At 39.8% G+C, this 23,362-nt stretch overlaps 1 protein-coding gene across 1 annotated transcript in view; it reads right to left on the bottom strand.

Moving 5' to 3' along the window:
- Window positions 1-23,362, bottom strand: part of LOC124594467 (laccase-4-like) — a 182,963-nt gene that overhangs the window by 62,092 nt on the left and 97,509 nt on the right. The window contains exons 6-7 of the mRNA XM_047132841.1: window positions 16,384-16,622; window positions 11,373-11,529 (exon numbers count right to left, since the gene is read on the bottom strand). Coding sequence (XP_046988797.1) covers window positions 11,373-11,529; window positions 16,384-16,622 — 396 coding nt within the window. The remainder of the gene's footprint in view (window positions 1-11,372; window positions 11,530-16,383; window positions 16,623-23,362) is intronic.

The following is a 23,362-nucleotide window of genomic DNA, read 5'->3' as shown; positions in this document are numbered from 1 at the left end:
GGATAGTTTAAGAGGTTATGAATAGATTAGCGATAGTTGAAGATTTAAGGGAATTTGGTGTAGGAAAACTAATGTGGAAGTAACACCAAAAACAACTCAGGAACCGACGGTCGTCACTCCACCCACTAACACGAAGTGTTAACATCCCTGGGGAACAGATGTGACTCCACCTGGATCCCATGGATCTGACATTAACTTCACTTGAGCAAATGCAAACTGGTACTTTTCGTTAAATTTTGTGTGAAAGTCTTCCCACAGCAAAACAATCACCACTTTACTACATAACACAGAGTTAGGTAAAGTTATTCTATTTTCTACTCTGTCATGAACAAGTTTGAATTCTTTCCATACCTCATCGACACTTTTCTTAGTGTCATTGTGTTCATAAGAGAGAGTTGTAGCCATGGTGTTGAAGGTTATTTTCATGGCAATTCTGTCTATCATCTCCTCTACCCGTTCCTCCAGATTGCTTATATTTATAGTGTCTGACGTTGTTAGTTTTTCCTTAAAATTTCTCTCCACATCATTGACTCAAGTGTTGACACCTGCAATTTGCAATTGGACAACAGGGATCAGCTTACCCTGTCTTTCTATGCTATCGTTTAAGGTATATAGCCTTTGTTTCACTGCATTGAATGTAACATTACATATAATCTGAAATGACTGTAATTTTTCATTAAATTCAGACTCTACATGTTACACTTGTCTTCAATATCAAATTCTAATTTTTGGGTCAACTTCTGAAATTGATCATTCTGCTTTTGACTAAAATCCATAAACACTTGATTCATTTGGACAGTTAAAGAATTACTTAATTCATTCTTTAAATCTAATCATAAATTTTCAACTTCATCATTCAATACATCAAACTTAGAATTTAAAGCTTCACCCTGTGCTTCTAATTTCTCACTTTAAGTTGTACTCAGTTCTTCTTGCAAGGAAGCATTCTGAGCATTTAAATCTGCTCTTTGAGCATCTAACTTAGCATTTAGTTCTTTTCTTAAAGAAGCATTTTGATAACTCAGTTCTTTTCTTAAAGCTCTCCACCTCCGGTAGCTGAGTGGTCAGCGTGACAGACTGTCAGTCCTAAGCGCCCGGGTTCGATTCCCGGCTGGGTCAGAGATTTTCTCCTCTCAGGGACTGGGTGTTGTGTTGTCCTAATCATCATCATTTCATCCCCATCGACTCGCAAGTCACTGAAGTGGCATCAGATTGATAGACTTGCACCAGGCGAGCGGTCTACCCGATGGAAGGCCCTCGTCACATGCCATTTTTTTTTCTTAAAGCTGCTGAATCTGCTCTCTGGGCTTTAAGTAAATTCACTACTTCAGACCAGTCAGGCCCTTCTTTAGCAATTCTCATAGCCGTGGCTGGTTCTGACATCTCTCCAACTTGTTGTATACTGTCTATGCTTCTATAGACTTTAGCTCTTGTGGGCATCTAATACTAATTTCAATTAGACCAATTACACAGTAAAAGTTCACCCCACAGTATTTTATAAAACTTTCTACTAGAATAATAAAGTTTTTATTTCACGTTCAGCTGGCATAGAATTCTTGCTGCATAGGTGAGCGAGTATAGGCACCGGTGAATAGCACAGTCACTGGCAGTGTTGAACATTGGTTGCAGCATCGGCAAGTGGACATAAAGTCAGCAACAGTGAATGGCAGCTGTTGTAGTCAGCAACCGTGGTGGGTTACTATGGCGGCATCAGCGGCTGGTTACTGCGTCGACTTCGGTTCGCTACTGCATCGGCGTCGTTAGCTGGTTACTGCGTCAACATCGGTTGGTTACTGCATTGGCATAGGCACAATTTACTTGGGTGAGAAATATTTCTTCCCCACACCAAAAACTCCTTAGTCAAAAAGTTGAGATCTTCTCTCCGTTCTCTTGACGTTATTACTTTTTTCTGTCTCATATTGTGTTGCATTCGCAACTTTCTTTCTTTGGTTTATTGGACACCACACAATTATTGGAAACAATTTATCAGTCTTGTTACTGCTGGTTGCTATGCAATTCTTAACATATTCTTGTCTCAATTTACTTAAAAAATTCCTCCTTTTCGAGTACTGATCACATCGGTCACCACGTTCTGGCAGTTTCCGGTGACTAGAAGAAGTAATGTGGTGCTGGTGTGCAAGACTCACACGTCCCCTTCATCATTGACCTACTTGAGGTGCTTTGCTGATCTTCTTTTCAGGATAGTTGGCTGTGACGACCTGCTCAACTTCTTCTTCGAAGATATGATGCTGTTGGGAGGAATTTTCTCTATTATTAAAATGATTGCGTACATTCAAAACACTTTTAAATCAATCCTGCTATATTTCACTTCCACAAACAGAACACTCAGAACACCACATAACAGTTTTCACATAAATGAATCATATTTTGTAAGCCCAATGACTCGTGGTTTGTCAGAAACTGTACAGCTCAAAAAATCTCTCAAGGTTCTCATAAGTCCACCATCTGCAACTCTAGAGAGTCAGTAAGTAAGTAAGTCAAAAGTGAGTCTCTTTTCTTTTCTTTTCTTTTATATAATTCAACCGTTCACAATAATGACTGACGTAGCACAGTCATGGAGTAAGGCGCAGTTGCTCTTTGCGCTGGGCTTGTAGTTTCTGCGACTAGTGTGCCAACAACTTGGCCGCGTTGATCAGTCACCCACATTGTAGCATTCTCTTGACACATGTCCACCCTGCGCACACAGAAAACCAGCTCGAGGTAGACACTCTCCCGTCTCTCATGCTTGTATGTAAACTATTGGGAGTTCGAGACAGTGGAAAGCCGAGGGTCTCTAGAATTTGCGTTGAAATTCTCGATGCACTACACAGTTGGCTATGACTTCATATATTTGCCATCTATATTGCTGACAAAGAGTGAGCCCAGACATGGGAGGCCCACATGATAATACGGCTATGTGCATGGATGATGGTACGTCACCAGGCATAGTAGGTCAAATTAAGTGTATGGACTGCACCCGTGCATTATCTCACCTGAACTACATCCATTTACAAGGGCAGACCTATATTTTGGGTGGCAGTTAGTGAGTGCTTCACCAAAATTGACTCATCATAATTTTGCTCATCTGCATTTTAAATGTCTTGGCTAGCTGCTCTAATCCAGAATTCAAAGCTAGGTGGGTTGGAGTGGTGGGCTTGTGGGTATGCTGTTACATTCATAGACTTGTTGAAACACAGATACTGTAAACTGAGGGCCATTATAGAAAATTACCATAGTAGAAACCACAATTTCTGGAAAAGTGTTGGTGAGATCACAAATAATGGTTGACTTGACATCATAGAGTGTGTGTGTGTGTGTGTGTGTGTGTGTGTGTGTGTGTGTGTGTGTGTGTGTGTGTGTTTCTCACATTAAAAGGTGGTGATATGTATTCTTTTAAAAAAACAAAGGCACTTGGTGTGTATGCATGATACAAATTATTACTCTCTCAGATGTCTTATTCACACTTGCTAACTCATGTAATTTTGTTTTGATGTTTTATAGTATTTATTCCTTGTTCCTGTGTAAACATAATATTGCTGAAGCGTCTAAACCCCTTTGTGACCCCTAGGAGGTCTTCAAAGTCTCTACACACACCCCTAGTTTAAGGCCCCTGCCATCTTCTGAGGGAACCTTTAACAATAATGTCTCCTTTGTTTTGTGAACTAAAATTGTCTACGGTTAAATAACAATTACATTGAGCGAATTCACATATGTTCTCTGCTCCCACGGAAGGGGGAGGAGTGTAAGGTTGAGCCAGACAGTAGTGGATTCTATCATTAATTTATTTCAAAAGGTTAATTTCATTCTCTCATTATGGTACAGCATTAGCCAGCAGCTTTGATTGCCTGTAATTTTCTCGTCCCATGGCCTGGCAACAGCAAGTCAGCACCAGGGTGGGCAATCTCAATCATGCGCCTCCCTCATGTGCTGATGAGGTAATAACGCCTAGGTGATGCTAACCAGGCCAAGCTTCAGAACTTTCCATGCCGCCCCAGCGGGTTCCTCAGCTTCTGACCAATCAGGGCAGAGGAAGCCGCGTGGCCATGCTGGAATCTCCCTGCCACCCATCGGCGAGGCTCCCTCTCTGCCGCGCACCCGGTAGCTGTGAACACCACCTGCCACTCTCGGTGCTGCGGCACCGCGTACTTTGTCTCTGTAGCTGCCACGCCATTCAGACTTGTCCAAATGGCAGACGCCACTAATCATTAACTTTGCCCAGATTTGATGAGAACTATGTATCGCCTACCACTACACTCTGGCTCACCCTTGCCTCCCTAGGCCTAACTCATGATGCCCATTTGAATGCATTTTTTCTGCCAGTAAATGACATTACAAAACTGGTTCAAATGATTTATTTCCACCCACCACTTAGCCACTCCAGTGATCCTGCACAGATGTGTACCCAGTACAACAGTTCATTATGGGAGGAAACCTCCATGGTACACAGTGACTATAAAGAAACTTCTAAAGACACAGAGATTACTGCATAATAGGTGTAAAACAAAGTGTAGAGCTATAGATGGACAGATGCTGAATGAAACATGTTTGGCAGTCAATAGCTTACAATGACTACCACAGCAGAATTATGTCAAGTGATCTTTCACAGAACCCAAAGAAATTCTGGTCGTACGTAAAGGCTGTTCGTGGTGCCAAAATTGGTGTCCAGTCCCTAGCAAATGAAACAGGAACTGGAACTTAGGGTAGCAAAGCAAACACTGAAATGTTTAAGCCAATTTTCAAATGTTCCTTTACAAAAGAAAATCCAAGAGGATGGATCCAATTTAATCCTTAAACCACTGAAAAGATGGACAAAGTAAGTATTAGTGTCAGGGGTGTTAGAAACAGCTTAAACTGTTAAAACTGAACAAAGCTCCAAGCCCTGATGGAATCCCTGTCAGATTGTACACTGAATTTGTGGCTTTGTTAGCCCCTCTTCAAACTATAATCTGTCCTAAGATTCTGGAACAAAAAACTCTGTCCTGTTCTTGGAAAAAGGTACAGGTGGCACCCTTCAATGAGAAGGGTGGTGGAAGTGATTCACAAAACTATCCTCCAATATCCTTGACAGTGATTTGTTGTAGAATCTTAGAACATATTTTGAGCTCAAACATAATGAGGTATCTTGAACAGAATGACCTCCTAAATGCCAATCAGCATGGATTTCGAAAACCTTGATCATGGGTAACCCAACTTGCACTTTTCTCACATGACATACTGAAAACTTTGGATCATGGCAATCAGGTAGACACAGTGTTTCTTGATTTCCATAAATCATTTGACTCAGTACAGCACCTATGCTTATTGTCAAAAGTATGATCATATGTTGAATCAAATGAGATTTGTGACTGGATTGAGGACTTTTTGGTAGGGGGGGGACACAGTATGTTATCTTACATCAGATGTAGAAGTAACTTCAGTTGTGCCCCAGGGGAAGTGTGTTGAGACCCTTGCTATCCATATTTTATATTAATGACCTTGCAGACAATATTAATAGTAAAATCAGGCATTTTGCAGATGATGCAGTTATCTATAGTGAAGTACTATCTGAAAGAAGATGCTAAATATTCAGTCATATCTTGATAAGATTTCAACGTGTTGCAGAGATTGGCAACTTTTCTAGATGTTAAGAAATGTAAAATTTTGCACTTCACAAAACGAAACACTGTAATATCCTATGACTGAGTCATTGGTGGAATTGGCCAACTCAAACAATACCTGGGTGTAACACTTTGTAGGGATATGAAATTGAATGATCACAGAGGTGCAGTTCTGGGTAAAGCCCATGGTAGAAATTGGTTTATTGGTAGAATACCTGGGAAGTGAAATCAATCTATAAAAGAGATTGCTTACAAATCATTAGAATACTGCCCAGCATGTGGGACCCATACCACATAGGACTAATAGGAGATATTGAAGGTATACAGAGAAGGGCAGCACAAATTGTCAGAGGCTTGTTTAATACCTGGAAGAGTGTCACAGGGATACTGAATGAACTGAACTGGCACACTCTTGAAGACAGATGTAAGCTATCCCAAGAAAGTCTATTAACAGAGTTTCAAGAACCAGCTTTAACTGATACTCTTGGAATATACTACAGTCCCCTATGTATTGATCACATTGGGATCAAAAGGATAACATTAGAATAATTACTAGATGCACAGAGGCATTCAAACAATCATTCTTCCCACACTCCATAGATGAATGGAACAGGAGGAAACCCTAATAGCTGGTACTATGAGACGTACCCTCTGCCATGCACCAGTGATTTGCAGAGTATAGATGCAGATTTAGAAAGTAAATTTGAACTACTATCAGATGTTAAAATCACATAAAAATTAGAAACCAAAAAACATCAATGGTTTTACATTTTAATAAAGTTTAATAGATATTGTAAAACAAGATTATGTGCCCGTTATTCATTTCTGATTTACCAAGACATGGTATTTATGTGAGGTGATACTATAACAGGCAACTGTTTCTGAGTTATTGCTTGTGCTGGGTTATTATGTACCACTGTGGATAGTTCTAAATATGTATTTTCTCTAAAAAATATTCTTGGAATTGCATAGTACACTTCGGAAACAGAAACGTGAAATTCCGGCAAAATCTTGTCAATAAATCATATGAAGTGTGACATCCAAAATTTGATTTCACAAAGTGTTTAACAATATGCTCCTATGTCCTCAAGAAAAGTAAATCAGAATTCATGCTATCATCAATGCATCATGACAAACGCATTGATCAGCAGAGTGGTAAACCTGGTAGTATTCTATTTTACAGTTCTACAAAGGGGAGAGGGGGGGGGGGGGGGGTGGATGCTCTTGATCAGAAGATAAATGTGGATGAAGATGTAAAAGGTGGCCATTAGGCATATGATGGGCTGCAATGGATATTGCTATTGTTAACAGTTCCGTAATATGGCAGTACTCCAATCCCAACACAAAGATGTCACATTGCCAATTTATGAAAGAATTACCAACAACTTGAACTGAAAAGCACATGAAACTACATGCTACTGTACCAACTCCATCAACAAGTTTGAAAACATTAATTAACTCAGCATTTCGTTTGGAAGAGGAGTTCCAATCATCAAGCTCATATGGACCTAAAAAGTGTCAAAGATGTAACTTTTGCTCAAGAAATCATGACAAAAATGTGTGTTAGTCACTTGTTCAAGATGCAACAAATATGTCTGTAATAACCACAGTCAGCACAAGATATTATGTGTACAATGCAACAAATAGTAACTGTATCGTGAACAACAATATTTTAGAAATTGAAATTTTTGTTAAGCATGAAGTATTGGCTGTTAATTTCTTTACTATACATAAAAAATACATTTCCCCTTTCAGAGATTAATTTGGGCCTTAATCAACTAGACAGATGAAGTAAAAAAGAAGAGTTACTACTAAAATGAAAAAGTTTGTTACTTTAAAATTAGCTCTGGAATGAGAATTGAAAAAAATGTAGACATTAAAATAAACATGTTTTTTATGAATTTTTGTCTTTCTTATACCTCACATTTAGATTAAAGCAATTATAAACAAGTTGAAATGAATGTGTATAAAACAATTACCAAAAAAAATTAATCGAAGTAAATGGAGATATTAATAATTTTTGGGTCACTAATGACCCCACAATAGTAGTTGTGATAGTCAAAAATATCGATAGTAACCCAGGGCTAATTAGAGATTTTTTTTCTAAGATTATCTACTATCTTCTGTTGCTAATAGACTACAAAGTGACTGGTTGTGAAGAATTTGTATTATTTAGAACTTAAGATTTCTCTGTTTTGAACAACAAAGTGATTGCAGCTTTACACAGCAGTTTCTGAGTAATTATAAAAATTCAATACACTGATGAGAATGTTCATTCAAAACTAACAATAATCATATTTTGCTGTGCAGTTTTTTTCTTTTTTCCTTTTTTTTCATAGCACTGAAGAAGTATGAATGTTACAAACTGAATGGATATACAAAAAAGAAAATTCTGCATCTACAGCAGATTCAGAAAACCACTGTGAAATGTATGAAACAGACTATTTCCCATTGTGTAACTTTTTAAGGCTTCTTCACATTCTATTTGTGTGTAGAGCATGGGAAGAATAATTGCTTCAATGTTTCTCTGTGCATAATGATTACTCTAATATTGTGTTAATGTTCCTTACAGGAGCTGTATTAGGGGGTTCCTAGATTCCCAACTTAACAGTTGTTCTTGAAACTTTTTAACCAGACTTTCATAGGATGGGTGACATATCTTCAAGCATCTGACAGTATAGGACTTTCATGATTTCTGTGATTCTCTCGAATGGGTCCACAAACCTACAACCATATGCGCTGGCTTCCTTTATATATTCAATATCTCCTGACAGTCGTATTTGGTAAGTGTCCCATAACCTTGAGCAATATTCTAGGATGGATTGCACATGTGTTTTGTAAGCAATTTCCTTTCCACACTGACTATATTTTTCTAACAGCTCACTGTTAACAAAAGGCTGCCACATGCTTTACCTATGACCACACTTATGTCATCACTCTATCTCATCATATCTCAACAAATTGAAACTCTCAGGTTTTTATATGAGTTGACTGATCCAGTAATCCCAATTGTAACTCACTGATTTTGCAATAATAGGGTACTGTACTTTTTTCATTTTGTGCAGTGGTCACTTTTATATTTATGACAGTTTAAAGTGAGCTGCCAATCGCCACATAACATTTAAATCTTATCAAGATATGACAATATTTGTGAAACTTTTTCAGACAGTACTTGTTTATGAATAACTGCATTATCTGCAAAAAGTCTGAGTCTGCTATTAATATTGTCTGCTAGGTTATTAACATAAAAAGTGAAGAGCCCCATCATACATTTCTGGGCAACACCTGAAGGTAATTTAACATCTGTGACTCTCCATCCACTACAACAGGCTGTGTCTTCTCTACCAAGAACTCTTCAATGCATTCATAAATTTCACTTTCTAAACCATATGACCATTCTTTCATTATGTACATTGATGTGTTACTGAGTTAAATGCTTTTAAGAAATCAAGAAATACTGTGTCTACCTGTCTGCCTTGATCCAAGGCTTTCAAAAAAGTGCAAGCTGCATTTATCATGACTGATGAGTTTGGAATGCATTAGGGTTGGTATGGGGGAGGTAATCCTTTTCCAGATAGCTCACTGTGGTTAGCTTGAATGCATTCTAAGATTCTGTAACAAGTAGAGTCAATGATATGGATGGCATTTTTCTGCACCACTTGTGATACCCTTCTTATAGAAAGATGCAACAAACTACTGGACACAATTTTTGTTATAGAAATTTATGATTATTATGATTAAAAGAGTATTTAACTTGGCTGCAAATTACGTTCAATTTTAGCAGTTTCAGCTCTTTCTCAAGTACCTGACACTAATATCTGCATCAATCATCTTCAATGTGGCGCAAAAACTAAACTGGTACAGTAGTCCCGGAATACGCTTTGTTAAGGACTTGCAATTTGATGTATAAAGATTTTTAAATAATAACCTAAAAATAAATAATAAAAGTTTTATTTAAAGATATAGATTTACATTGTAACAGTACAACAACAACAACAACAACAACAACAACAGCAAAAAGGGAAACCACAACCACTTCCATAATGTCATTGAGTGCTCAAAATTACTATTATCTGCCACAATATACATTTGCAGTCACTACTACTGGAGTTTCTAGGCAGAAAACTATTTCAACAGCACACCGTTTGAATTGGTTAGAATCTGCAGTACTTGTGCATAGATTCATATTTGAAATTATGCCAAAGAAAAGAATTCCAGTGAGGTAAAATGAGGCAAATATGCACATCGCCTGATAATGTCCTGTCCAGAGACTAGTACTGACATTGACAAGCAGTTATCTAGTCACAAACTCACAGTGAACTGGGCACCCAATACACAGGGCCGGTGGCAAGGGGGGGGGGGGGGGGGGCGGGGGGCTATGGGGCCTACAGTCCGCCCCCCCCCCCCCCCCCCCCCCCATGGAGTATCCTATTACACTGGATAAAATGACTTCAGAAATCAGCGAATATATTACTCCAACAGATTCAATCTTTTTTTTATAATTATGTAGCAATATAGGTTGTAATCTATTCCAAACACTTTTTAAAAAAAGAATAAGAGCTGCAAATAGCTTACTACCTAAACCAGTAAATTTCATTTAACTTCAAATAGGCATCTTATTATTTATTAATACACATTTTTTACAGCGAACTCCAAAACAGTTACAGAAAACTACTTTAAGCAACACCAAATTTTACCAATTTGTCAGTAAAGGACCCCAACTCTCCTTTTGTTGAGCCATATTCCATTCCAACAACCCCCCCCCCCCCCCATCCCTCCCCCCCCCCCCCCCCTCCCTTTCCATTAGCCCCTGCCCTTAACCAACTTCAAGAATCGTCCTTGCCAATACACCTATGTATTTCAAGTGAAACTACCTCTAGGAGAGCAATTCCGATTTTTATAAGAAACTGTGTGCATCTGTTACCTGCTGAGTTTTCCTCACTGATGTAAAACCCTAATAAATTCCCATAGCTGTTCACACTAAACTGACTCTTATGTGCAACCTGCCTCAGCCATTGCAGTGACACAGGATATGGATGAAACGTATTTGTGTACAAAATGTGGATCAGACTTATTTCACAGTATCTCAAAATATCTCTGGCATTAGCAGATGGATTCTGGGCTTTGCTTATTGCAGGATTCTTCTGAGAAATTGGTGTTTGTGGGAATAACCCAGATTGTTACCTGGATTCTTCCCCAGCTTTCCTGAATGCGCAGGTAGGAACTCTCCCTGCAACATACAGTTTGTTCCTATAACCCCCCTGGCCTCAACTTTCACTAGTCCCTATCCTCCACATGCCTATCCCCTTCCCTGCTGCTGCTTTAGCCCTGATAGTCCTTTCCCCTTATCTACTTTTGTCTTCTTTCCTCCCCCCCATAAAGCCACCTAATGCTGCACATAGCAGCTTGCTATCCCATCTGTACATACTCCAACAGTCTAGCATCTTTCCCCATCCCCCTGCTATTCTTCTCCCCCCTCCCTGACTCATGCCTCTTATGTAGCCCACTACTCATCCCAGCAAAAAAAAAAAAAAAAAAAAAAAAAAAAAAAAAAAAAAAAAAAAAAAAAAAAAAAAAAAATCATTTGTTTTCTAAACAAAGTAAAATGATTTCTCTCATCCTCAAAAGTTTTCACAACATCAGAAATGAAGCCAATACATGACAGTGAAAAGGTCTAAAATATGAGATATGATGACAATTATTTTGCAATTCAGATAAAATATAGATTTTTTCAAATCTACCTTTCATTAATTGAAATAGATACTTGAAACTCACCGTATGATTTGGAGTAAAAGCCAAGGTACACTATTTTATCTGGAGTTCCACTAACATCCACTGCAGAATCAATATCCATGTTTTTAAGATCAGAAACTCTAATAATAGTTCTATTTTCAAGGTAGTCAGGGTTCATTTCCTGAACTGGATTGAAAAGCTGAAAAAATAAATGAAAATAATTATCTCTAGATCCTCGAGGAGTAACTCAAATTTAAACCATAAGGCTGTCATATGAAACTCTTCTTTTTTAAGTCACCATGGAGACTTAAAATCAACTGTGTTGAATAAAGCAAGTTATTGTAAACTAAAATTGAAATAGATGCTGAGCAACAAGTTATGTATTCAACTTTTTCTCTGTTTCCTTATAGTCTAATTCTTAAATTCCATGCACGTTTTTCTATTTAGGAGGTGTAATCTTGCATTTTGTAACTGTAGTATATCCTTTTACATTAATAAAAGACTAAAATCCTACTATGCAATTATAGATGTCACTGAGATACATATAAAATCACATTTTGAGGTTTTAGTTGTACAGTAGTTGTGACTCTTGAAGTTTTCCTATCATAGCAAGTATGCCATAAGATTTCTGGATTGCAGACAAGTTGTGTCAATGTCTTGCAAAATGTAGATGTAATTTGGCTGCTATCCTGAAACCTCATGATGAACTGTAGTTGTCACTCAACACTGTTACACACTTGCAGAGCAACGAGTTATGTATTTAACTTTTTCTCGGATTCCTTATAGTTTAATCCTTAAATTCCATGCATGTTTTCTATTTAGGAGGTGAAACCTCACATTTTGTAACTGTAAAATGTAAATTCAGGCAGTATGTAGCACAGCTGCTAGTCGTTTGTGTGTTCTGAAGAGCCAACAACTATTTGTTTATAGTTAGTTTCCAACTGTTGCTGCTTCACATCTGCAGAGCAGAAAGATATGTATTTAGGTTTTCCCATGTTTTCTTAGTACTTTGGGATGGGTATGACATGCGCATGCTGAGCACAGATGCAGGAGAAGCTGGCCACAGTTCACAAACAGCTGTATGCGCTATTGGCTGTGGTCAGCCATCTTCAGGCTGTTGCATCTAACATGCCACATAGGACACCTCAGAAGTTACGTGTTTCAACCACAAATTCTGCTGCTGAAGCACCTTCCAGTGGACACAACATAGGGAGATCTGCCATCATCTCAGGGTGAGTGGCAGCTGGTAATGAATTTGTGTCGCTTGAGGTGAAGGGGCAATGTGAAGACTAGCCATCTGGACTTGCCCACTCATCCTATGAGTGGACAGGTGGCCATTCCTTCAGGAGGACCCAAGCAGCAACCCAGGGGGAGGGGTTTGTCAGTTACCAGAAACTCCAGTGTTAGGCATGTGATGAAGCCTCTTAGGGAAATAGTATAGAGCACCAGAAAGAAAGCCAATGTACACTTGGTATGTATGCCAGGAATCTTTATGTGAGATGTGGAGAAGGCTTTGCCTGCAGCTATCAAGCATGCAGTGTGTAGTTGTCTAAAAGTTGTGTCTCATGTAAGCACCAATGAAGCATGTTACTTGGGTTCTGAGGCCATCTTCAATTCATAAAGGTGGCTGGCAGAAGTGGTGAAGGCTGCCTGCCACTCAAGCAAGCTGCAAGTTGAGCTCACAGTTTTCAGCATTGTTCCCAGTGTTCAGTGGGGTCTTTTGGTTTGGAACCAAGAGGAGGGTCTCAGCTGAATGCTCTGTGAACTCTGTGATGGTCTTGGCTGCAGATTTCTGGACCTACATAATCAGGTGGAGAGTTGTAGGGACCCCCCTTGATAGGTTAGGGTTGCACTACACAAAGGAAGCAATTACTTGGTTAACAAAGTACTTGTGGAGTGCACATTGGAGTTTTTTAGGTTAGGCAGTAGTTTGAGGTACTCTGAGGAACACTCACTAGCCAACATGCATATTGTGAAATCAGACCACATTCGGAGTAAAGACACTTCAACTGTCAAAATTTTATCAATAAACTGTCAAAGTATTCATAACAAAGTTCAAAAAATTTACCTCCCTCCAGGAAATTTACCGAGTGAGGTGGCGCAGTGGTTAGCACACTGGACTCGCATTCAGGAGGACGATGGTTCAATCCCGCGCCCGGTCATCCTGATTTAGGTTTTCTGTGATTTCCCTAAATCACTCCAGGTGAATGCCGGGATGGTTCCTTTCAAAGGGCACGGCCGACTTCCTTCCTCATCCTTCCCTAATCCAATGAGACCAATGACCTCGCTGTTTGGTCTCCTCCCCCAAAACAGCCCCCCAATCCGACCCAGGAAATTTATTGCATTCAAATTATTCTTGAGACTGAGAGCTGACTGAAACCCAAAGCAGAAAGTTTACTGATCTCATACAGATATGATTTTGCATATATAGTTTGAAGTGGCGAATGAAAATTTGTACCAACACTGGAAACTGAACCCAGGTCTCCTGCCTGGTAGGTAGCCATACTAGCCACTAAACCACCTTGGCACAGAAATTCACACAACTGCACAGATTGCCCTGGAACCCAACTGTCCTTGATCCAAATTCTCATTGCCACCGCCGTCTACTTTAAATTCCATCTTTCACATGAACAAAATTCCAGAGGCTCTCTGTGTTCTGGAACAGCATCGAATGAGCCTGAATCCCAGGAGTACGTATTTATACAAATGAAATAACACACTTTCAGAGACTTTACTGGTCTCCTACAGATATGATTTTATGTATACAGACTGAAGCAGCAAGTAAAAATTTGTATCAAGACCGAGAATTGAACCTGGATCTCCTGCTTACTAGGTAGGTGCAGTAGCCACTAAGTCACCTTGGCACAGTGGTTCACACAACTGCATGGATTACTCTGGCATGTCTCTGTCCTTGATCCAAATTCTCATTGCCACCGCAGTCTACTTTAAATTCCCCTTTCACATGAACAGAATTGCCAAGGCTCTCCATGTTCTGGAATAGCACCTCAACATCGAACGTAAATGGGGGATCCAGCACGAGTCCCAGTTGCAGGTACTTATACAAATAAGATGACATCGGCGACCACTGATGATGTTTTAAATAAAGCAAAGCACTTATGGTACAAATAAGTCTTTATACAGTCTCATATGATAGTAAAACTTCCATATTACTTGTAAAACTGTGAATGTAGACGAGAAGCAACATAAACAAAATGACTTCAAGTATTCTCAGTCTTGTTTAAGGGTCTTTTGACAACTCAGTTCCTCTATTATTCAGAGAGTTATTACCTTTAACCCCTTAAATCATTTACACTCATATCCTTCCAATTTTGCCATGATGTCTCTTCCGTTATTTTACCTAAATACACTCCTGGAAATGGAAAAAAGAACACATTGACACTGGTGTGTCAGACCCACCATACTTGCTCTGGACACTGCGAGAGGGCTGTACAAGCAATGATCACACGCACGGCACAGCGGACACACCGGGAACCGCGGTGTTGGCCGTCGAATGGCGCTAGCTGCGCAGCATTTGTGCACCGCCGCCGTCAGTGTCAGCCAGTTTGCCGTGGCATACGGAGCTCCATCGCAGTCTTTAACACTGGTAGCATGCTGCGACAGCGTAGACGTGAACCATATGTGCAGTTGACGGACTTTGAGCGAGGGCGTATAGTGCGCATGCTGGAGGCCGGGTGAACGTACCACCGGATTGCTCAACACGTGGGGCGTGAGGTCTCCACAGTACATCGATGTTGTCGCCAGTGGTCGGCGGAAGGTGCACGTGCCCGTTGACCTGGGACCGGACCGCAGCAACGCACGGATGCACGCCAAGACCATAGGATCCTACGCAGTGCCGTAGGGGACCGCACCACCACTTCCCAGCAAATTAGGGACACTGTTGCTCCTGGGGTATCGGCGAGGACCATTCGCAACCGTCTCCATGAAGCTGGGCTACGGTCCCGCACACCGTTAGGCCGTCTTCCGCTCACACCCCAACATCGTGCAGCCCGCCTCCAGTGGTGTCGCGACAGGCATGAATGGAGGGACGAATGGAGACGTGTCGTCTTCAGCGATGAGAGTCGCTTCTGTCTTGGTGCCAATGATGGTCGTATGCGTGTTTGGCGCCATGCAGGTGAGCGCCACAATCAGGACTGCATACGACCGAGGCACACAGGGCCAACACCCGGCATCATGGTGTGGGGAGCGATCTCCTACACTGGCCGTACACCACTAGTGATCGTCGAGGGGACACTGAATAGTGCACGGTACATCCAAACCGTCATCGAACCCATCGTTCTACCATTCCTAGACCGGCAAGGGAACTTGATGTTCCAACAGGACAATGCACGTCCGCATGTATCCCGTGCCAACCAACGTGCTCTAGAAGGTGTAAGTCAACTACCCTGGCCAGCAAGATCTCCGGATCTGTCCCCCATTGAGCATGTTTGGGACTGGATGAAGCATCGTCTCACGCGGTCTGCACGTCCACCACGAACGCTGGTCCAACTGAGGCGCCAGGTGGAAATGGCATGGCAAGCCGTTCCACAGGACTACATCCAGCATCTCTACGATCATCTCCATGGGAGAATAGCAGCCTGCATTGCTGCGAAAGGTGGATATACACTGTACTAGTGCCGAGATTGTGCATGCTCTGTTGCCTGTGTCTATGTGCCTGTGGTTCTGTCAGTGTGATCATGTGATGTATCTGACCCCAGGAATGTGTCAATAAAGTTTCCCCTTCCTGGGACAATGAATTCACGGTGTTCTTATTTCAATTTCCAGGAGTGTAGCTGTAGGTGAGGAACAACAGCACTGCACTAGTGGTTTCCTGTCTTGTAGATGCAAGGATAAAGCTTTACAACATATCTGATATGTACAATTCATATTGTCATTTGAAGAAGGAAAAAATGTAAAAGAAAGGAAGAAACTTAAAGCAGATGTAGTTATGAGTCCATCTCAAGAGCATATTCTTTTGTTCAAAGAGTTAACTGCTTCTTGTTCAGCAAGAATAATAATGATGATTATGCTAATCATGATGACAAAGGAAACTAACCACTCCAGAGGCATAGCCTTCTTCATAAGTAGGAATTCCATCAGGTAGTGTTGTGGTCACAGATGCATCATCATAATGTAGTACAGCCTCTGCATGAGCTTCAACAAACTTGCCAGAATATTCATCGGTTTTGTGGCAGGAGCCCATTCCACGGAATCTCATCCAATAGTTTCCTGGTGCCTGATTAGCCTCAATCACAAAATCATAACGCTCACCACCATTTATTATAAAAGAGTCAACTGCAACAAATAAAACAATCATTAACAACTGAAATAATATAGAACATCATATTATAATGCACAATACACATTGGTGTATAAATATCCCAATGTGTGTGTGTGTGTTCTTTTTCTTCTTCTTCTTCTTCTTCTTCTTTTTTTAGCTCTCTGAATCTGAACAAGTACAGTGTTCTGTGTTCAGAAAGTTCAGGTGATACTTGTCTATTACACAATGTTTAAAATTCTTTAGAAGTATATCTTATGAGTTAACACTTGACGAAACAGATACATATGACATAACAGGAACACAGGCCAAATTACACTTCAAATGAAATTGAAATGGCATCATGAGTAAGGCAAAGATATAAAAATGAGGAAAGGCAATTATTCACATGTTACTGATGGAAGCACTGTGCAAAGACATGCAAAAGCAGGAAGATGTTACTAACTTTTGTGCTACCCCTCTTTTCCTGATGTAAGAACATATTCTCTCACACACAACGTATATATAACTGCATGCATCCCCCCAGCCATTCATAAACAATCAGTGTCAATGACATCATGGGTGGATACGTTTGGGTGTATTTGGATGTCTATGTTGTTGTGTGTGAAAGTGTGTACTTACATTAAAAAAGGAGCGCATTGCAAAGTTAGCATGATCTCTGTGCTGTGGAGAAGAGTGCTCCAGAAATATATTGCAGACTGTGTGGGGGAAATTCCATTAATTTCTGTGGCTGGATGATCCGATTCTAGCAAAAAAGTGGTAATCTTTGGACATTGTCAAATAATTCAGATATAACTACAAATCATTCTACCACAAAATCTCCCAAATCCACAATTTATATGTCATAACAGAATACATCTTGTTAATAGTGCTTTGGTCAATGACTGAACAGTAGCTAGCAGTAGTGCTTAGTTTGCATACACTAGTTGTTTTCTTAAATGTTCCTGCTTGGACTTGAAAAGTAGCTGAAAATATATATATATGGTGTCTGTTCTTTTAGATTTGTCCGAAGGGGCAGACACATTCTTGATCCCACTGTCATACATATAGAGAATGAAATGAAATAAATACTGACATTGGCTGCAACTGGGTACTTTAATGAATTCAATAGTGACAAGTTAAAATTTATGCTGGACTGGAACTGGAACTCGAACCCAGATTCCTCCCTTTCTGCAAGCATTTGCCTTAACAACTTTGGCTGTCTGAGCCTGCTTTCTTTCCAACATAAATTCACAACTTGTCGCACACTACTTCTGCAGTGCCACCAGTCCACCACAGTCATTGCTCACTGCATCAAACTGGATTCCTGCAAGAGTTCAGGAGAGAGAATGAATCTGCACTGATGAGCTCAATGAATATCGAGCCATACGTATTTATGTATGTGTGGTGTCTGTTGTTCTTGACATAAATTGCATTGCTAATTTCACCGAGGACTTTAATTTCAATCTGGATATGACTAGGAGTATTTTTACATTGCTTCCAATAATCTTGGCCTCCATTCCACAAGTTATACACTTGCAATTTCCTGTGTGAAATAGTGCATTACCATCTTCGTAGTTGTTCCATTTGTGAACATGTTCTGGACTAGTCTTAACTTTACTCTGGGCACCACACTGTGGGATGTTCATGCAAAGAATGATTTGTGCTCATATCAAGGGAGGTTTTGTACAAATATCTATGAGCCACAGCAATAAAGTTTTAATCATCACCTTGAAAATCTAAAGTTACATGATTAATTCTGTAATTAGATAGACAAAAAATCTACTCACCAAGCCGTGGCAGGAGCTCAAACATATAAAAAAGGTTTTACTTATGCAAGCTTCTGGAGCCAGTGGCTCCGTCTTCCAGCAGAAGGGTTGAAGGGGACAGAAGAGGGGTGAAGGAAAAGGAACTGGAGAGGTTTAAGAAAAGGGCTACAGTTCATAAAAGTCACACAGAACCCCAGGTCAGGGGAGACTTACCAGACAGGATGAGAAGAAAAGACTGATTGTTGGGGACTGCACCAGATGATACTTGAAAACTTGAGAGCTTAAAGGTGGAAGACAGTGTAACATGCAAGACAGAGATTACTGCCAAAACAGCATGCACAAGTTAATACATCGAACAGAGATGGGAAGGGGTTGACAAAAAATAGACAAGTCAGAAAATGAAAGATATAGGAAACTTAAACAGAGTGAAGAAAGGAGTATTTACTATGAAGAAATGCTGATATGGAAAAAAAATAACTTTCATTAAGGCCAGGTGGGTGGCAAGAACTAAGGGCATACTGTAGCACTAGTTCCCACCTCTGGAGTTCTGAGAAACTGTTGTTTGGGGGAAGAATCTAGATGGTGCATGTGATAGAAGGGTGCTAAGGTCAGGTTGTAGAGCATGTAGCATCCTAACTGATAAATTTGTGGTAGGTATGCCAATGTAAGAGGCGGAACAGAGTTTACATAATAGCTGGTACATGATGTGTGTTGTTTCACAGATGGCTCTCCCTTCGATAGTATATGTTTTTCCAGTTACAGGGCTGGTATAGATGGTGGTAGGAGGGTCTTGCAGTGGGGGATCTCTGGGTAAGAGCCATAGGGTAGGGGTGCAGCAGCAGCATAGGGTTTGACAAGGATACTGTGGAGATTGGGAGGGTGACAAAAGCTATTCTAGGTGTGATGGGCAAAATCTTAGACAGAATGTATCTCATTTCAGGGCTTGATTTTAGAAAGTCATGGCCTTGTTGAAGTAGCTGATTAATACATTCACAACCAGGATAATACTAAGTGACAAATGGTGTGCTCTTAAGTTGGTTTTTGGAGGGATCAGCAGTACCAGGATTGGATGTGACAGCCCGGGAAATCTGCTTTTGAACTGGACTGGTGGGCTAATTATGTCCAGAGAAGGCTGAGGTGAGAGTGGTGGTGTATTGCTATAAATAGTCTGCATCCAAAAAACATTTGCCTTGAATGCCAAGACTGCATGGGAAGGAATGTTTGACATGGAAAGGATGGGAACTGTCAAAATACAGGTAGTGAAACAATGGACACTCAAGATAGGAATATCAACAATGTAGGAAAAGACAGATTATATGAATGTGCGGTGTCAATTCTTTTGGACATGTCTGAAAGAACAGACACCATGCAGAATCCACAGCTCTGAAACATTATATGTAAATTTGAAGGGGGATCGCTGCTGTCAGCTGCAGTAGGACATTAAGTGGAATGAGCAGCGATGAGTAAAAATGTGTACTGGACCAGGATTTGAACCAGAAACCACCATTATCACAACTATACAAACTATCTCAACACGCCTCATGGCCAATCCACACTCCCACCAAGTGCCACCTATCTGCAGTCCCTATCCATTATACTCCCATTCGCTACTCAGAGATTCCTACAGGAGGTCAGATGTATTTGTGCATCTGGACTGTAGAAGGTGGATCCACTGCTCAGCTAGGCTTATCAATTATATGAAAGTGTGGTGTCTGTTCTTTTGGACACATTTTTGCTTGTCACTGCTGATTCCATTTAATGTCCTGCTGCAGCTGACAGGGGTGATTCCCTTCCATTTACATAAAAAGACAGACGGCAACTTACAATAAAGAAGACACCTTAAGTTGCAGACAGGCACAATTAAAAGGCATTTACATAAAGCTTTCGATCACAGCCTATGTCAGTAAGACAAACACCATTCATAAACACAAGGAAGCACATATGACTATCAACTACAACATCTCGGGTCAAATACAACTACCACATGGGATGCAAGCAGCAATCCAGAATGGGTGGGGAAGAGGTACTCATGTAGGGGTGAGGAGAGAGACAAATGCTGTCTGGTGGAGTGTGCAGGGACTAGAATGCCAACAGGTACAGCGTCAGGAGGTGGGGGAAAAAGGACAGAAGTGGGGAAAGACAGGCAGATGTATTGGCAGAGGGCAACAAATAAAGAAGGTAGATGAGATTTGGGAGGAGATGTTATGACAGAGGGGGTAGAAACATGTATCCCCTGACTCTTAGGTAAAAAACTTGAATTTAACTATGCAAAAATTCTGTCTCCACATAAATGTGTATGCATTTTACTCTTCCCTAAGTAATTCTAATGTAAACATTAAATATTATAATGGAGATCATCTTTTCATTCACATCCTTTTCATATATCCTTCTCAAAACATTCTTATAATTTTGCTTTGCTTTTTAAAAGCTACAAGTTCATGTTCCATCATGTATTTATTTATTTACACATCATGTTCCCTAGGACCAAATTGAGGAGCAAATCTCCAAGGCCATGGAACGTGTCAGTACATGAAATTACAACATAAAAGTAATAACAGATAAAAATAAATGTTTATGAACCCAAAAAAAGTTAGTCCATAAGTTTAAGTAAACACAATCAACAATACAATAAGAATCAGCTTCATTATTCAAGGAACTCCTCAACAGAATAGAACGAGTGACCCATGAGGAAACTCTTCAGTGTTGATTTGAAAGCGCGTGGATTACTGCTAAGATTTTTGAATTTGAGTGGTAGCTTATTAAAGATGGATGGAGCAGCATACTGCACACCTTTTTGTACAAGAGTTAAGGAAGTCCAATCCAAATGCAGGTTTGATTTTCTGCTGAGTATTAACCAAATAAAAGCTGCTTATTCTTGGGAATAAGCTAATATTGTTAACAAGAAATGACAGCAAGGAATATATTTTGAGAGGCCAATGTCAAAATACCCAGACACGTGAACAGGGATCAACAAGACGTTTGTGAACTTACACCTCTTATTGCCCAAACCACCCATTTCTGAGCCAAAAATATCATTTTAGAATGGGAAGAGTTACACCAAAATACAAAACCATACAACATAAGTGAATGAAAATAAGCAAAGTAGATTAATTTTCATGTAGAAAGATCACTCACTTCTGATACTGTTCGAATAGTAAAAATGGCAGTATTAAGTCTTTGAACAATATCCTGAACATGGGCTTTCCACAACAGCTTACTATCTACCTGAACAACTAGAAATTTGAACTGTTCAGTTTCACTAATCATATGCCCGTTCTGTGAAATTAAAACGTCAGGTTTTGTTGAATTGTTTGTTAGAAACTGTAAAAACTTAGTCTTACTGTTATTTTAGCATTAGTTTATTTTCTACAAGCCATGAACTTGGGTCATGTACTGCACTATTTGAAACCAAGCCAATGTTGTCCTTTACTACCAAGCTAGTGTCATCAGCAAACAGAAATATTTTAGAGTTACCTGTAAAACTAATGTAAGTATATGTGTTAATGTTTTTGTGTTATCATTTGTCATTATGATCACTGTTTACACTTCTTTTCAAGTCAAATAACAATATACATGTCAATTAAAACACTTCTGTCAAAGCATGTTACTCTTTCTTAAATAATTATAATTCAAACATTAAATACTATAACAGAGATCATCTTTTTCATTTGCAGCCTTTTCATTTATTAAATATCCTTCCACTCAAAACATTGCTATGCTTCTTAAAAGCTACAAGTTCAGACCATATCAGGTAAGCGTATGCAATAATTTTTGTTACATCATTTTTCATTATCATCACTTTCTTTATGCTTCTTTACAAGTCAAATAACCACATGCATGTCAAAACAGTTCTGTCAAATCTCTAGTGTTTTGTCAGATATTTGCAATTTTGTTTATGCAATATATAGCTGGAACCAGCCCAAATGAATCCTGCTTATCACATGTTACACACAATGCCCAGCATCGATGGAATGCATTGGCTTGCTTCCCATTTCAAATACAATGATTTTTAAATTGGGGTTTTACATGCCCATTTGATAGCGCACTACCAGATTAGTCTAGTGTGATATTTGTTTTACTGATATGTATTAACAGGAACAGTAAAACCCGAGGGATACACAGAACTCCAGCTATGACTGAGCAGCACACTTCTGCATGTTGGTAGTAATCAGCAGGGGACAGGGTGGTCCTGTCACTAATTGAGTACTTGGTATTCTTCATGTCTTACTGTCCCAGTTAATATGTAATGGTAAAATGAATATCATACTAGTCTAATTTGGGATCACTCTGTAGAATGAGCATGTAAAAATTGACTTTAAAAATCATTTCTGTTTGTAGCAGGAAACAAACTGATGCTTTACATCAACACTGGGCATCACATGAAAGACATGATGAGCAGCATCTGTTTTGGCTGACCCCAGCTACATGTTGCAAAAACAATATACCAGAGAAAATGCACCTAGGAACTCTTAAGAGGGACACCCTGTATTAATAAAATAGATACAGATAAAAAATCTAGTCACCAAGTGGAAGCGGGAGATAACACATATAAAAGATATCAAAATGCACAAGCTTTCAAGGCCAGTGGTTCCTTCTTCTAGTGAAATAGTTTAAGGGAAGGAAAAGGCAAAGGAATAAAGGAAAAGGACTGTTAAGGTTTAGGAAATGGGGAGCATAACAGAAAAGTCACTCAGAACCCTGGATGAGGAGAGACTTAGTGGACGGGATGAGAAGGAAAGCTTGTACATTTCCATATCTTTTATACAGAGGGGTCCAGAAAAATGTAGACACTCTTTGATGGTTAATATCTTCAGAACAAAAAACATACCGTTGCAATTTTGCATGGTTGTGTAGGCCATTGTTTTCTCAACACATCTTGGTACACACTTTCCAGTAAATGACAGTGCAACAATGAATGAAGTAAGATTGTTGTTTGAGCAGTGGAAGACCATATTAAAGTGGTACTGGATGTATGAGAACATGATGGAGGTACAATGGCAATAGCATAA

Source organism: Schistocerca americana, chromosome 2 (genome assembly GCF_021461395.2).
Source record: "Schistocerca americana isolate TAMUIC-IGC-003095 chromosome 2, iqSchAmer2.1, whole genome shotgun sequence".
In the NCBI taxonomy this organism is placed as follows: Eukaryota; Metazoa; Arthropoda; class Insecta; order Orthoptera; family Acrididae; genus Schistocerca; species Schistocerca americana.
The sequence above is the reverse complement of the archived record's forward strand: the minus strand, read 5'-3'. Positions and strand labels throughout refer to the sequence as shown.